Genomic DNA, 17,115 nt, shown 5'->3' with positions numbered 1-17,115 from the left:
AACCCATCGGGTCATATATGGGTGAAAGGTCGGCGGTGAGCCCCGTTGGAATGTCGGAGGTGGCTAGCCCGTCGGAGGATGCACACAAATGTTGAAGCAGATGCAGGTCTTCAGAAGTTTCTTAGGTCCTCAGAAGGTGAATCATCGAAGCATAGCGGAGAACCAGTTTCAGCAATTACAGCTGTACCACAGATGATGAAGTCGGGAACTCCAAGCTGAAAAGGACGATTTGGTTGAAGGACAGGAGAGGTTAGAGGGGTGATAAGCTCTGAAAGTAAGCACCGGTCAACACGCCGACCGCCTTCTCAAAATGATGGATATATCACCAAAATGGCACCATTTCCTCCCACTGTACAAGTACCAAAGTCCGCTGTACAAGAGTACAGCGGATTAAAGTTGAGATATAGTGGCAAAGGAATCGATGAATCATTAAACCTTCACAGGTTCACATACAAACGACCCCTGATTCCTTTTCTGTGGATGTCGGATTTAAATGATAGTATGATTGGAAACAGAGCATGGCCACTCAAGAGAATTCCCCATCAAGGAACACAGCTTTCCGCCTTCTTGCTCTCCTTCATCCTTATCCCTCTTTATCCGGAGTCCAGAAACGTATAAGCAAATCTAATCTTCACCAATCACAATTACATCTTAGAAATGGCGACTAGACTAGTCCGTAACAAATGTTATATTTTGAACACAAATCGGAAAACGAAGCTGCAGTTGAGCAATACTTTGGCTCTAAAGTATTCCCGGTTGCACAGGTGCAGAGAGGAGCCAAACTTTTTTTTTTTACTCTTTCTGCCTGCCTGGCACCTGGCAGTGAAACAAAATTGAAAATTATTCCAAACAGGAAAAAATAGTTTTTAAGGACCTCATAAACGACGCGAACAGCAGGCACGAATAACTAATGTGACGTGTTAGATAGGTTGTTATAATAGACACTGCATCAACGGCGGTCAACTTCTGGAATTTTTGTTTTATATGACCCATTAAATGAGATGGTCTATAATAAGACTGCTTCAACCGTGCTAAACCTCTGGATTAATTTTTCATCTGACCTTTAAAATCAGCATTTTATTTCAATTGATTTATAAACCTAAACGCCGTGCTTGGTAAGGTGTTCTATGAACTCTAGTTGTATCTGTATTGTGTGTTTTGGATTTTTGAGTTGTGTGTATTTATTTGTCTGGCTTTGGTTGTTTCAGTCCATGTCGCATTCCAGGATTATTTGTTTTTTGTTGTTTTTTTTGTCAGCATGTGTATTTTAATAGACCTTTTATTTGTTAAGAGACGTATAGCCTGATTCCCACCTTTTCACATTATGCGAACCATTCCAGCAATTGTTAAATCCCTGGGGGAGATAAAAACAATTGGCCAAACAGTCATTTAAAGAGAGTGGTGGGATACATATCCTGTCCAGGGGAAGCTGCGTTTTCCACTCAACTGTGGTTTCATTCCACTATTTGAGGAGGAAATTGCTTCAGTGCAGCGGAAACGCGTGAGCATACGCAATATAATGCCATTATTATCATCTTTATATTTTTTTGTCCAGAACAATGTTTCACCTCGAGCTATAAACTTTAAATAAGCTAAGATTGCATGATGTTTCTGGAAAAAAAAAATTCGATTTCATCGAAAAACGGGTTTTACAACTCGAAGGTTATTTATTATTTTACTCTATTGTGAAGAGATCTAAGTTGCATCTAAATTCACCATAGCATCTAAATAATCCCATTGCATTTGATGACATAACTTTCAGTGTTCAGTAAAAAAAGATTTTGATCAACTTTTCTTCCACTGCAATGGCACGGTAAAAAATTCACAATTGTGTGGTTTGGTGCAGAATTTATTACCACTCCAAACCTTTTGTTATCGTTTTGAATGTGATTTTTAAAAATCTCTATTGTTATTGGAAAGAGGCAAGGTGTGTAAAGTGTGATATAATCTTTGTGAAGGGTTGTGTTGGTCTGCATCAGCTGGCATTGGAAGCAATGGATTTAATTTATTTAGAGTATGTTAACTACCGTGGGGAGTGAGGTGTGGCTGACGTCTCAAGCTCGTTGTCGCAGCAAGCAATTGCTCCAAATTGTTTATTCAGGGACACCTTTTGGTCTAATGAAGGGTGGATGCTCAAAATAATCACCCTGCACCTCGTTTCTGTGAAATTCATTCTTTCCATCAGAAGGCAGAAGTTTTTCCTGGGATTCACTATCGCATTAAATGGCCCATGACATCACGATATCCCACCATGAATTGTAACTGCTTTGCTCATTTGTCCATTTACGTTGAACAATGTGAAATGGTTCAAAACCTCCTGTTACTTTTAATGGGGCAGTCCAGCTTCAATATGGACTCTCTATTGGATCAAACCTTTCATCTGACCTTCACGTCCTTCCTTCTACCCCCCTCTTTAAGAACTGTCATGCACTGTGAATGGCTACATGATGGGCCAGAGATATGCACACTCCCCTTTAACATGTACTAGGGCATGCCCGTACTATATATATATCTAAAATTATATCCCCCCCCTCTATTTACATGAAATGGTTTGGTTCATGAAATGTTTTGGTCCATTCGCAACGCCAAAGCGAACGGCGAACGCTTTACATGAAATGGTTTGGTCCATGAAATGTTTTGGTCCATTCGCAACGCCAAAGCGAACGGCGAACGGCTTGCGAGTACAGTGACAATCCCCCCCCCCCCCCTCTATTTACATGAAATGGTTTTAATTAGTTTTAAAACATAGTTTAACGCCAACATAGCGGCAACATAGTTTGCCAACGTGAAATAAATGAATACGCTCTCAAATGTGCCGTCCGAGGCAGAGTGTGTTCGCCACGTTCGGCACACGCGATAGCTCGCTGCTCTCTGATTGGTTGAATCGTTTTTTGGACATAGCTCGGTAAGTAATTGTCCGATTAATATGAAACCTTGAAAAGGCACATCCTCGGGTCCCCAGCAATATACCTGGCAAGTTTAAAGTATATCGGACCGGTAGTTGTCGAGAAACAGCGGTCGCATACACACACACAGAGATTACTGGAATTATAGATAGATATCCTGGTTTTGAATCTCGATTCAGCTATAAACTGTCATCTTAGTGTTTCACAGGCAGGGTGATTCATCAATGTGTGCACCGTCCCTCAGACGGACGTTAAACGAGCTTCCCATCTACCGGCGTTAGTTGGTAGACCTTAAAGATCCCATGGTGTCCTTCGTGAAGAGTAGGTGAGCTATCGCCGACACCATGACCAAAATACAAATTCCTGCCCTAACCAGCAGAGGGCATCAGCAGCACAGCCGCACCCTCTGCCAATGATGTCGCACAGCCTTCTGTTGCATATGAACAAAGAAGAAGAATGTCTAAATGGTGAAAAATCTGTGCAGCTCAGCTGGGATGTAGGGATGGGGTAATATTCATATTGTTGTGAAGGTTGGTGGATGGGTGACGGGAGTGTTTCACTTAACATTTTTTGATTTGCTCCGAATTGTTCCCTCAGGAAGACCTGTGAAGTTTCCCAACAGGTTTCATGGAGATTGCATCACCCAAGTGGACCTTCAACAGCGGCCGGAAAATCACCTTTTCACCTCGGAGGAGAACCATGAATACAGCCATTGTTCCGAAAGCTCTGCAAATAATCAGGTCATAAAATCCTACATTGGAATTCACACAAGGGACAAACTTCACAAATGCGCAACATGTGGCAAGGCGTTTTCGCGATTTAATCACTTGGAGAAACACATGAGAATTCACACCGGGGAGAGGCCTTACATGTGCACCGAATGCGGAAACACATTCTCGCAATCGATCCATTTGAAAACGCACATGAGAATTCACACCGGAGAGAGACCACACATCTGCCCTGCCTGCGGCAAATCATTTGCAATCTCTAGTTCTCTGCGGAGACACTTGAAGATGCACCTGAAGAAATTTGCGCAGGCCAGGTCGGGATACATTGAGACCTTCTCAGAGTCATTAATGTTGGAGGAATACCTGAAAACTCGCACTAGAAAGAAGTCCAACAAGTGCATGGACTGTGGTAAGGAGTTTACTCAGTTCAGTTTTTTGGAAACGCACATGAGGATTCACACAGGAGAGAGGCCCTACAAATGCATAACCTGTGGGGCCGCGTTTTCCCAATTGCCTCATTTGAAAAGGCACATGAAAATCCACACGGGAGAGAAGCCCTTCAAATGCACAGCGTGTGAAAAGTCCTTCACCCAGTCGGGAAATATGAAAAAGCACATGGAAATTCACACCAGAGTTGACAATTTCCTGAACGCGTCGAGCATCGTTGTAAACAATATAACCATCAACAACGACGGTGTAAGTGAAATAGATAACTCGTGGATTATTAAGGACGAGGCGAAGCAAGACGAAAAAGAAGAGATTTCGTAACTATCATTTGTTTACATTTTCATGGAAATTCACACCAGGATTGACATTTCCTGAACATGTCGAGCATCATCGTAAACGGTGTCAACAATCCACGACGATAGTGCAAGTCAAGTAGATAACTCGTGGATCATCAAGGATGAGCTTGAGCAAGACAAAAGCAAAGTTTTTGTAACTTTCATTTATTTACATTTTGAATGTTAACTAAGGTTGTCCTTTAAGGGGAGGCTAATTTGTGCTATTGTTTTAATTAATTATCTTTCTTTTGAAGAAAAATATTTATTTTTACTATGCCAAAACAAAACAACCTGTGGGTGAAATTAATTATGAAACATTGATTGTTGAACGTAGGAAATTAATAATTAAATAATTTGTGGATGCGATCCCTTGAAAGTTGCAATTTGAACAATTGCTTTTGGCTCTGCTGCCGTTGTAGTAATGGGGAATTTGGAGGATCTTTTTCAAATGGTTTATTTTTCTGGGTGAATGGTCTCATTTCATGTTTTCTTTTGGGGGGTTTTCTGTTGACGTATGTGATATTTTTATTTTGACAATGAAGTAATGACGAATCCGATTTGCTTGCATTTCAGAAATCAGGTGCACGTGAACTCCCCTGCAACCGCGCGATAAATCTGTATTAAAGGTGAACTTTTATTTATATATAAAGTGAACAGGGTCACACACATGTTCAATGTGATTACGTGGACATGACACTGTTGCTTTGATGTTGGGCTTGGGTCAAATATAATATATTTTGTATTCTGGAGCCATATATATAATGCAGGTGCAAAGTGAAATGTTCGACACTGTCTTCCATCTCCCACCATCCTCCACCCCTTATGTTCCCATATTTAAGTCTGTCAATTTTACGTACACATGGGTGGGAGGATGTAAATTGAGGAAAGGAGAAGGGACGGTAGAAGAGTAGAAAGAAAAGTGAAAGGAGGTCGAGAGTAGTGCTGGGACTCAGAAGTAAAAATTCGGCACCTCTTGCAGATTTTACATACACCAATCTCTGAAGAAGTGGAAATCTTCACGCTATTAAATTTTCACGCTGTGTTCAAACATTGTTACCTCCACCACCAAAGGTGGATGGAGGTTATGTTTTCACCCCTGTCTGTCTGTTTGTCTGTTTGTGAACAAAATATCTCAAAAAGTTGTGGACGGATTCGGACGAAATTTGGCAGAGATGTAGCATATGTGACAAGGATAATTAGATTTTGGTGAAGATATAATTAGATATTTCTAATTAGATAATTAGAAATAATTAGATTTTGGTGAAGATCCGGAATCGGATCCGGCTACTAGAAATTTAAAAGTGATTCTTCACCATTGGGAGATCGGGCCAAAAACGATACATAGCAGGATATCTCAAAAAGTTATAGATTCATTTGGACGAAACTTGGTGGACCGGTTGTGTGTGTGTGTGACATGTTGTGTGTGTGTGTGACAAGGAAGAATCGATTCAATTTTGGTGAAGATCTGAATATGGATTCGGATATGAGAATTATTTAATTTTTAAAGTGATTCTTCACCATTGGGAGATTGGGATAAAAACTATACATAGCAGGATATCTCAAAAAGTTATAGATGGATTTGGATGAAACTTGGTGGACAGGTTGTGTGTGTGTGACAGGTTGTGACAAGGAAGAATCGATTCAGTTTTGGTGAAGATCCGGATCTGGATGCAGCTAGTCGAATTATTTAAGTGATTCTTCACAATTGAGTGATATGGCCAACCAGGCGGAGGTATGCTCTCTACTGAGTGCCGTTCTTGTTTTACTTCGTGGAGCGGGTACAAGACACACGGCAATCTCAATTAATTGTGAAATTTGTTACCAATTGTTAACCATGTGAAACCTCGGTGGACGTTTAAATACATGGGGAGAAAATAATTTGCAGTGTAACCAAAACTGAAGTGAACCAGGCATCAAAGCTTATTTTATTACAAACTAAGGTTTACAAACCTAGTGTAAATTATACAGAACCAATGTGGCATTGTACAGAACCAATGAAAAAAAATGTTACCTGAAATGGCTCACAAAGCTTCTAATTGAAAGTCGAAAATACTTGGAAAAGTACCTGAGAGAAAGGGCTGTGCCTCTGCACAACGAAAGACGGAGAACTTTCTCAGCTCTTTGTGCAAACTCCCTATAATATGGTGCAAGGCCCGAGTGGACGGGCGTGTGCTACACAAATCTCCGACAAATTGCTACCAGTGAATGGACTGTGTATCTGCTTTGGATGCTTCTGAACACCGATGGGAAAGACATATCTGGGGCCTGTGAATGTACAGGGATAAGTGGAAAAAAAAGGAAAACCTGGCATTTACCATTAATCATGCTGGGAGTGGGGGCTCTATGGGAGCTGAGCGCTGGTATAAATATATTGTTTGTTTGGTTTGAAAAAGGGCCTTGTGAATATACAGGAGAAATTCAAGAAATCCCAGAAACAAAAGATAAATTCACAAGAGAAATTATACTCGATCTTCGCGTCTCTTGCTAAAAGTGTGCTTGTTGGTTATATCCATGGGTTTCAGGTGTGTGTGTGTGTGTGTGTGTGTGTGTGTGTGTGTGTGTGTGTGTGTGTGTGTGTGTGTGTGTGTTCATGCATTGTTAAGGGCTGCAGCACTAGTTGAGAGGAGATAGGAGCTTGGGAGAGAGTGAAACATGGGGTCAAACATTTGCCATTTTTCTTAGGTAAAATAGTTCTTTGTTTATGTTGTCTAACAACAACTTTGTTTATGTTGTGGGCTAACAACGTCGAATAAATAGTTGTGGGTTAACACGATAGCTCAGAGGTCAAGTTCAATTTCTCACCCCAGTATAAGACGTAATCATCGTGCTTCACAGACAGTGCTGCATCAATGAGTATGCTGTTTTTCGAAGGGAACGTGAGATAGGCTTTCCCATATGCTGTAATTTGCTGGTGGATGTTAGATATCAAAGCACTTTTCAAAAATTAGGCCATGGAAAATGTAGGTGCAGTTTCAGGTGAACGTTCACGACCACATCATCTATGGGATTAACAACAACAGAAGCAATAGATGTAATTAAATAGATGATCCCAATTTATTTTCCCCTTACTTACCCATTCCTTCAAAGATTCTCCTCCTTTAAATCCTACAATTCCTTCACCATCAATTTTAACCTCAATCCTTGATCAAATTCCTTTCCTCAATTTACCTCGACAATGTTTTGTGTACTTGATATGTATATGCCACAAATATAGGGGCTACCATCACCTCCAAGCAATATGTCTTCACATTCACTTCCACCACTTGACTGCCAAAAATAGGTTCATTGGCCTTCCAGCTTGCTTGGGCCTGGAGGTCTAGAATACAAATGCCATGTGACCTTTCCTGTTAACCCCAGAATTGACCCACTTAATGAGATTTTCAGGGATTGCTCAAACACACTTAAGAATGACCACCAAAAGGAAGGTTTATGCCAATCAAGCCTGTGCAATGGTTGCTAACCTATGGTTCTTTGCCTGTGCTCAATCCATTTTAATTGCTGAGCATCTCGCAAAGAAGCAGCACGTACCATTTTAAAGGTCTTTGGTATGACTTGGCCACAGTCGTGTTCGAACCACCGACCTCCCAGAATCAGAGCGGACGCTCTAACCATTACACCAGTCTGGTAACTTGGGAATGCATCAATTTTCGATAATTAAATAAAAAATGTTAATGAATGTATGCATATTACATCATGATGTATGAATATTGGTTGTAGAACTTTCTTATCCTTCTCAACCATTGAGCCCTTTGTTTCTTTCCCTGTCGTACAGCTGCGTATCTCGTCCAGTACCCCTTAACCCTACTTAACGGTGTTTTTGGTCAATCCCGAGTTGAGTTTGTTTTTTTTGCCAATGATGATGTAAAAATTATTGGAAAATGCTGCACGTTCTCCTCCTGTTCAATGTGGTTTTTACTTCCAATGAATTTGAAAGCATGGATCTGTTGAATAGCATAGGCAAGCTCGGGTCAGATGAAGTTGTGCAAAAATCTTGTTTGAAAGTCCGGTAGTTTGTACCATCCTGTTGCTCACCTTGTCTGCATGCTTTGTGTTCCTTGGTATTGTCTCTTGCCCACCCTACATTGCACTACTGTGGTGTAGTGTTGGTTGTCATTGTGATTGCAATGTAAATTCCAATGATCAAGACCCCAACCGGAGTAAAATAATAGATTTAGACTCCAGAAATTCCCTTTGCCACTCGAATGCATCAACAGGTAATATTATAATTCTCAGCAATAAGGACTGTTACCAAACTCTGTTGCATTTCTCCTACAAAGGCGCTTCCTTGAAGATAGTACTTTTGGCAACCGAGTTGTATTAAGATTGTTGATACTCGTATAATATAGTATGTTAAATGTAAAGCACTGACTCATGACACTTGTACAAAATAAACTTTAAAAAATCTACCATGCTGCTACAAATGTTGTTTTATTCAAAATGCACCACACTTTGTGTAGTATTTCTACTGTGGATGTGAATGGATTCTAGAATTGGATTTGTATACCTACTACCTCCATGTCTGACCCCCTCCCCCACCTTCTTGTGTTACCCTGTCGTACTACTAGTGGGGATGCCTCTTCGCGGTGGTTGTACTCCCCCAACGCAAGTCTCAAATCTTCCTCGTTCTTCCCTGCTGCCCGGATTCGTCAGGGCGGCGCGGTCACGGTCAGAGTGCCGATCGGTCCCCATGGCCCTTTCCCTCCCGTCTCTGTATCTTCTCTCTCTAACTCCGCTCCTAGGAGATTGATCGGCTGTCTTTGTGCCGCGGGCTTGTTCAAGAGAACTATCTGGGGCTATACAACAACAACTACCCGGTAATACTCTATATTGGCAGAATGGCCGAGAGATATGCACACACATACGCATCTTAACTGTCTAGCCTAGGTTTGAACTCCACCCCAGCTATAAACTGGCATCCTGGTGTCTTATCTGACATTTTCTGACATTAGTTGGTGGACGTCAAAGATCCCACGGTGTCCTTCACAAAGAGTAGGCGACCTATCACAGGCACCATGAACAAATTTCAAAATTCCTGCCTTAACCTCACGTTCCCCCTGTCCCAATGGAATAAAGTGCAAAATAAATTCCTCACTGGTCGTAGTCAACGTGTGGCCCTGAATGGGTTTCTCTCATCTCCCCTTCCTGTTCAGGCTGGAGTTCCCCAAGGTAGTGTTCTGGGCCCTGTGCTTTCTCTGGTCTTCATCAATGATCTCTCTGACTCTCTTGAAAATCCTCTCTATCTCTTTGCTGATGACTCCACTCTCTGCCGCTCCATTCCTCATCCCTCAGATCGGCAGTCTGCAGCCTCTTCACTCTCTGCAGACCTGGACAAAATCACAGACTGGTCAAACAAGTGGAACATGTCTTTCAATCCTGACAAATCTCACACTCTTACTATGTCTCTCCGAAAAGACCGACTGGACAACCCTCCCATCCACTTTCTCAACAATCCTCTCCAAGAAGTTCTGTCGCTCAAGCTTTTGGGTCTCACTATCTGCCATGATCTTTCCTGGGAAAACCACATTTCCAACCTAGCCTCCAAAGCCAGTCACCGACTGGGCATTCTCCGTCGTGCGAACTCCATCCTTGGCACACCTGAGCTCCTCACCACATACAAGGCTTTCATCCGCAGCTCAATGGAATACTGTTCTCCCCTCTGGGTCAGGCAGGTTGGTGGTCTTTCTGTCTTCTAACGACTCCTATCCGGCCTAGCTCACCCTGCTCTGTTTGTGCTCTGCCCCACAAATATTCCTGCAGGACACACAAGATCTGCCTGCAACCCTCTTCTGACGAAACTGCCAAAATCCAGAATCTCTGCTCACCTTCACTCTTTAATTCCCCTTTTCTCCCGCCTCTGGAACAAACTCCCCCACTCCCTTCAATCCCACTCCTCCCTCCAGGTCTTTAAAACAGTTGTTCACCACCATCTGTTATCTTCCCCATCCAAAACCTTGATCTCTTCTACCCCCATTAATTCACCCCAAATCCACCTTTTTTTTTTTTGAAATGCCGACTTTTTTATTTCCTGGAAATTCCAGCAGTGTCCATGTGTTTTATAATTCCCACCTTCCCATGCCTCTTCTGCCCAAGCCCTCTTCCTCCCACAGATCTTCCGTTGTCCCTGATCTCTGCTGTTGTACTTGTGTGCTTCCCTCTCTCTTCCCATCTAGTCTCCCGCTCCCTTTTTTGTATGTTTTGTGTGTCGGTTTTTATTTTTTTTTGTGATTCATGTTAGTTGCACGAGCACGAGCCTCGATCTTGTATACAAAAAAAAAAAGATTTAAAAAAAAAAAGGGTTAACCCCCAAGGGGGTCGCTACACCCCTTAGCTGGGCTTGTGGATTAGTAGTATCAGTATACCTACAAAGTCTACATTAATTGCTAGTCGTGTACATATGTGGACCAAAAGAATACAAAACCCTGTATTATTTTGATGCGGGAAAATCATGTGAATTTGGCATTGCCTTAGTGCTAATGGCCCATCCTTTCATTTTTAATGAAATACTAGAATATAAGACCCGTCGCTTCGCTGATGGAAATACCAATCTTTGCTGCGATGGCTAATGTATTGGGGAAGAAAAAAAAAGAAGGATTCCTGGGAGATCCTGCTCTCTGTGCAGGGATAGTTAACGTGCAGGGATAGTTAACGTGCAGGATAGTCAACATTGGAAATGTTGCAAATTGTTTGCAAAATTGTTGAAAACAACTGTTGGAAATTGTTGGAAACAATTTGTTGGAAATGTTGCATTGGAAATGCAGGGATAGTCAACATCAACAACGTCACATGTTCGCATTTTCAGTTTTGACACACGTGTGTCCATGTACCCAGAAAAAATTTTTTTCTTTTCTTTTTTGGGATCACAAACATTCCTGGGAGTTACCCGAATCCACCGTAGTTGGATTTATTGAAATCCGTTAATCCGTTCTCAAGTTATAACACGACAGACACAGACACGGCCCCTTTAATAATATAGATTCTTCATGCTTCAGGCCATCAAACATGGCTCCTGGCAATTGACTTAATGGTTACAATACCTGAATACAATTCATGGAGCTCAAAACACACCTGTTCCAACTTTTGCATGGTACAATATCTCTGTTCCCCACAGCAGGTAACCAGAATGTAAGGACAGCTCATCTTTACGAGCAACGTATGGTCTCAATCTCTCATGGAATTAATATGGTACGGTTGACCATACGCCACTGATTTCAGAGCTCGTGATTGACTGGCTGCCCGGTGTCCAGCTCCATATCCATGGGAATGTCGTTCAACTCGACATCCACAACAATGGGTTTGTTTTTGCAAATAGTACATATAGTACACTTTATAGACGTATGTTTTACAAATAGTACACTTTATAGATGTACTCGCATTGCAATAGTACATACTTTATAGACGTACTCACACTGTAATAGCACATACTGTACAGACATACTCGCATTGTAATAGTACATATTATAAACGTACTCACATTGTAATAGTACATACTTTTATAGACGTACTCGCATTGTAATAGTACATACTTTATAGACGTACTCACATTGTAATAGTACATACTTTATAGACGAACTCGCATTGTAATAGTACATACCTTATAGACGTACTCACATTGGAATAGTACATACTTTATAGACGTATTCACATTGTAATTGTACATACTTTATAGACGTATTCACATTGTAATTGTACATACTTTATAGACGTACTCACATTGTAATAGCACATACTTCATAGACGTACTCACATTGTAATAGTACGTACTTTAGAGACGTACTCACATTGTAAGAGTACGTACTTTATAGACGTACTCACATTGTAATAGTACATACTTTGTAGACGTACTCACATTGTAAGAGTACGTACTTTATAGACGTACTCACATTGTAATAGTACATACTTTATAGACGTACTCACATTGTAATAGTACGTACTTTATAGACGTACTCACATTGTAATCGGACGTACTTTATAGACGTACTCGCATTGTAATAGTACATACTTTATAGACGTACTCACATTGTAAGAGTATGTACTTTATAGACGTACTCACATTGTCATTGTACATACTTTATAGACGTACTCACATTGTAATAGTACATACTTTATAGACGTACTCACATTGTAATAGTACGTACTTTATAGACGTACTCACATTGTAATAGTACGTACTTTATAGACGTACTCACATTGTAATAATACATTCTTTATAGACGTACTCACATTGTAATAGTACGTACTTCATAAATGTACAGTTGAAAAAATATAACGTGCAATTCTGGTTCGCACCAGGTGACGTTTGTGGCCGATGTTACACATTACGTGCAGACAGACCAGATGCAATACCCTCTCCTGTGGTTAGGGTAATCAAATCAGAATTGGTTTAACCACTTTCAGTGTGGTTTCTTTGGAAGTTAAGAAACCCGGGGTCAAATAACAGGTGAGAAATCTTACTTACGGATCCACAGTAACTTTGCTGTAGTGTTGTATTGGGCACACTAATTGAAGACGCGAATGAAAGAAGTACTCGTCACAAAATAACTTTTCAAAATTATTACAACCGTGGATTGTTACCATACTGTAGATGGAGTTCCTGGTTCTAACTCACTTTTCCCAAAAAATGTAACAATTACTTCTTCCACTCAGGTCTGCAATAACACTTGTGGGTAGGGGAGTTGATTGCGGAAAACAAATATGCACATATTTGAGGGATGTACTTTTTTAAAATGTATACCAACATCTCAAGTGCGAGATGGGCTTTAGAATCAGCAGGATGCCACGGAACAGCCAATATTGGCATTGATCAAAGATTTCCCACAAAATACTTAACCTCATTCATCTGAAGATCTGATCTGATTCATTCATCTGAAGTCGTTTCCTCCTTGCCAACTGCTCCACCTATTTACTACTTACAAAATTGAAGATTTTTCATGTATATTGGTTGGTCTTGTGCGTTATTCTGTCTCTCAGTCGCCTACAGGTCACAATTTTAAACCGATCTTCACGAAACTTCACCAGATGGTAGAGTTGGTCAAAAGGAAGAAGCCTATTGATTTTGAGGTCAAAGGTCATCTTCAGGTTGAATTTCTATAATTGACACTTTTCATCCTATTCACTTGGATATTAAACAGCAATTACATAGTGCATCGCTGAATTAAGAAACCAACTATTTTTCAAAGGTCAAAGGTCAACTCAGGATCAAACTCCTCATATCATCAACTCGCGAGGCACCCATACTATGCATGAGTGGGGAGCTCAAAGCAAACAAACAATGCGGGAACGGTGCAAAACTGTGGATGTGAACCCCGAGACCCTAAACCATGGAAGCAATAAATTGCACATTCCTGAGCCACCTTCAGTCGAACGTCAGACATTGACAGCAGGTTCGTGAATGACGTACACAAAAACGTACACAGTCTGAATGTTGCCATATCCATATATCCAGTCAATGGCGATTCTGCATCTTATTATAATGGAGCAAACGTATGTGGTTATGTATGTGACCAAAACGTTTTCTTCTTCTTCAAATAAGATTAACACCCTCTTAATTACGTTTAGACTACTGAGACCCACCCCTCAGACCTTTGACCCTTTAATGTCCCCAAAACCCTTATTACCACCAAGACCACTGAAGACCCAAATACCCTTAAAGACCCTTGAAGGCCCTGAGGCTCAAAAAGACACAAATAGCCCGAAGACTCAAAAGACCCCAAATACCGAAAACACCCCGAAGACCCCGACCCGACCCGACCAAAAACACCCCGAAGACCCAAAACACCCTGAAGACCCAAAATACCCTTGAAGGCCCTAAGGCTCAAAAAGACCCTGAAGACCCAAATGGCCCCGAAGACCCAAAACACCCCTAAGTCCCAAAATACCCTTGAATGCCCTGAGGCTCAAAAAGTCCCTGAAGACCCCGAAGACCCAAAACACCCCGAAGACCCAAAACACCCCGAAGACCCAAAACACCCCGAAGACCCAAAACACCCTGAAGACCCAAAACACTCCGAAGACACAAAACACCCTGAAGACCACAAAGACACAAAATATCCTTAAAGGCCCAGAGGATCCAAAAGACCGTGAAGACACAAAACAACCCGAAGACCGAAAATACCCCGAAGACCCTTAAAGACCCAGAGGAACCAAAAGACCCTTAAGACCGAAAAGCCCCAAAAGACACCAAAGACCCAGAGGAACCAAAAGACCCGAAATACCCGAAGACCCAAAATACCCTTGAAGGCCCTGAGGCTCAAAAAGACCCTGAAGACCCAAAGACCCAAAATACCCCGAAGACCCAAAACACCCCAAAGACCCAAAACACTCCGAAGACCCAAAACACCCCGAAGACCCAAATGGCCCTGAAGAGCCAAAACAACATGAAGACCCAAAATAAACCAAAATGGTCAAAGAAGCCATCCCACTGAAACGACGTGTGGTGAGGCGCGCTGAGCGCGCCAATTCACGCTAGTATGCTGAATCCACGAATGTCACGGTTAAAAAGTAGAAACCACAGAGTTCTATAAATAAACAAGAGTGCGCAGTTCCCACACCGCTAACGTTACGATCGTGTGCGCACATGAGGGCACGGCCGCCATTACCAAAGAGGGCAAAAATTGCTCGGATAACCCGGATGTACATGCATTTGCGTACGAGTTTGAATGTAAACGATACGTAAAACTGTCACTCGTGAACGAAACCGTACCGAGCTTTATCTCAGCCAAATTATGTAAATAAATAAGAAAAAAGTATTTCCTACAAATGCATTTGATAAAAGAGTGTATTTTCTTACCTTAAATAGACAATTTAGGGCTGAATGCCGATGTACAGTTTTGAACAGAAGTCATTTGTATCGGCGATATACACAGTTATAATGCAGTGAGTTAAGTAAATACAACTTCGTTTAATGTTGGTCTTCCACTTCTGCAATAGGATTGGGTCTTCAAGGAGGAATCTGAAAATAAAACAACAAATTGTGGCGGACACGAAAGCACTGACGTGGTGACATCACCCCGCACACCAAGTGGGGGTGGGCCACGCCCAGGAGAGAGGCGTGGCCTCACGATATACACGGGGCGTGCAGCCCTGAGCAGCGGAGTGTTACAGTGAGCTCTTGAATAAAGACTCTTACAAATTACCGCGTTGTCCGCTTCCTCCTTGCTTACAAGCAGCGCGCGTAACACCGCGCTTTACTGGTGACCTCGACGTTGGATCTGCCGTAGCGATCCTTCCAAACACGACGCCATTGCCATGGCCAACAACGCGATGTCGGTTAAACTTCCCGAATTTTGGGAGGCCCAGACCGAAGTTTGGTTCGTCCAAGCCGAAGCCCAGTTTCAGCTTCGGCGCCTCACCGGCGACGACACGCGCTACTGCCACGCCGTCGCCTCCCTCGGGCCCGGCACGGCCGCTCGAGTTGTGTCCGTCCTTCGCCACCCACCGGACGGCCACAAGTACGAGGAACTCAAGCGGCTGCTCCTAGCCACGTTCGGCCTCACAGAGGACGTACGGGCCGACCGCCTCCTGGATCTCCCCGAGCTCGGCGACACGCGCCCGTCGGTCCGAATGGACCATATGCTGTCGCTGTTGGGCGACGAAGCCCCTGGTTCTCTATTCCGGGCACTTTTCCGTCGCCAACTTCCAGCACAGGTACGCCTCGCGTTGGCCTGGACCGTGCTAACGGAACCGCGAGCATTGGCCGCCGAGGCGGACAGGTACTTCGCGGCTTCGCACACGCGGGCGAGAGTCGGTGCGGCCGTCGCGGACCTCGAGGCTGATGCTGCTGCCCACCTCGTGGATCCCGAGGCTGATGCTGATTCACAGCATCAGCTTACACAGCATACGCAGCATGCTGATATGCACCTCGTGGCCGCCGCCACGCCCCGCCCACCGCCGCGGCGAAAACCGCCACCGCGGGGAAAACCGCCGGCTCCACCGGCCTGGCGGAGCCAGCCGCACTCCTCCAGCTCCACCACCTGGTGCTGGTTCCACGCCAAGTTCGGCCACGAGGCTCGACAGTGTCATCCGCCATGCTCCTTCAACAGGTCGGGAAACGCCTGGACCGGCGCTCGATAGTGGCAATGAGCGCCGGCCGTTCGAGCAGCCTGCTGTTCATAACGGACACCTTATCCGGGCGCCGTTACCTGTGCGACACGGGAGCGCAGGTGAGTGTCGTTCCTGCCGGTACGTCGGACAAGCACGCCGCGGGCGGGGGCCCCGCGCTGCTTGCCGCGAACGGGACGCCCATCCGTACGTACGGAAAACGCTGCCTCTCTCTGCGGTTTGGAGGGCAGGTTTTCCGATGGTCGTTCGTCGACGTGCCCATGGCATTGCTTGGCGCGGACTTCCTGTGCGCCAATGGGCTCCTGGTCGACATAAAGCACAGACGTCTTGTCCAGGCCGAGACGTTCAGCTCGCTCGCTTGTGCGCTGCCCAGCTCGTCGAGCGGCTCACTGAGCGGCTCACCGAGCGGCTTGCCAAGCGGCCTGCCGAACGGTTTGGTTCCGGCCACGTTGATCTGTACGCTTCCGGCAGCGGACTAATTCACCCGCCTCCTCGCCGGCTTCCCGGCCCTCACGCGGCCCACCTTCTCGGCGGGGGCCGTCAAGCACGGGGTGGCCCATCACATCCCCACCGTCGGGCCACCGGTATACGCCCGGGCACGCCGCCTCGAGCCGACGAAGCTGGCGGTAGCAAAAGCGGAGT

The 17,115-nt window shown here is 43.8% G+C and overlaps 1 protein-coding gene across 5 annotated transcripts in view; it reads left to right on the top strand.

The window, feature by feature from the left end:
* LOC137417680 (uncharacterized) overlaps positions 1-8,822 on the top strand; it is a 40,282-nt gene extending 31,460 nt beyond the window's left edge. For 4 of the 5 annotated variants that reach the window (XM_068103580.2, XM_068103578.2, XM_068103582.2 and 1 more), the window contains one exon: positions 3,504-8,822. In XM_068103580.2, coding sequence (XP_067959681.2) covers positions 3,504-4,402 — 899 coding nt within the window. In that variant the 3' untranslated portion in view covers positions 4,403-8,822. The remainder of the gene's footprint in view (positions 1-3,503) is intronic. The other variant, XM_068103579.2, reaches the window with a different exon arrangement.
* Positions 8,823-17,115: the final 8,293 nt, after the last annotated feature.

The sequence above is a fragment of the Myxine glutinosa genome, chromosome 1 (assembly GCF_964187855.1).
Source record: "Myxine glutinosa chromosome 1, kmMyxGlut1.1, whole genome shotgun sequence".
Lineage (NCBI taxonomy): Eukaryota > Metazoa > Chordata > Myxini > Myxiniformes > Myxinidae > Myxine > Myxine glutinosa.
The sequence above is the reverse complement of the archived record's forward strand: the minus strand, read 5'-3'. Positions and strand labels throughout refer to the sequence as shown.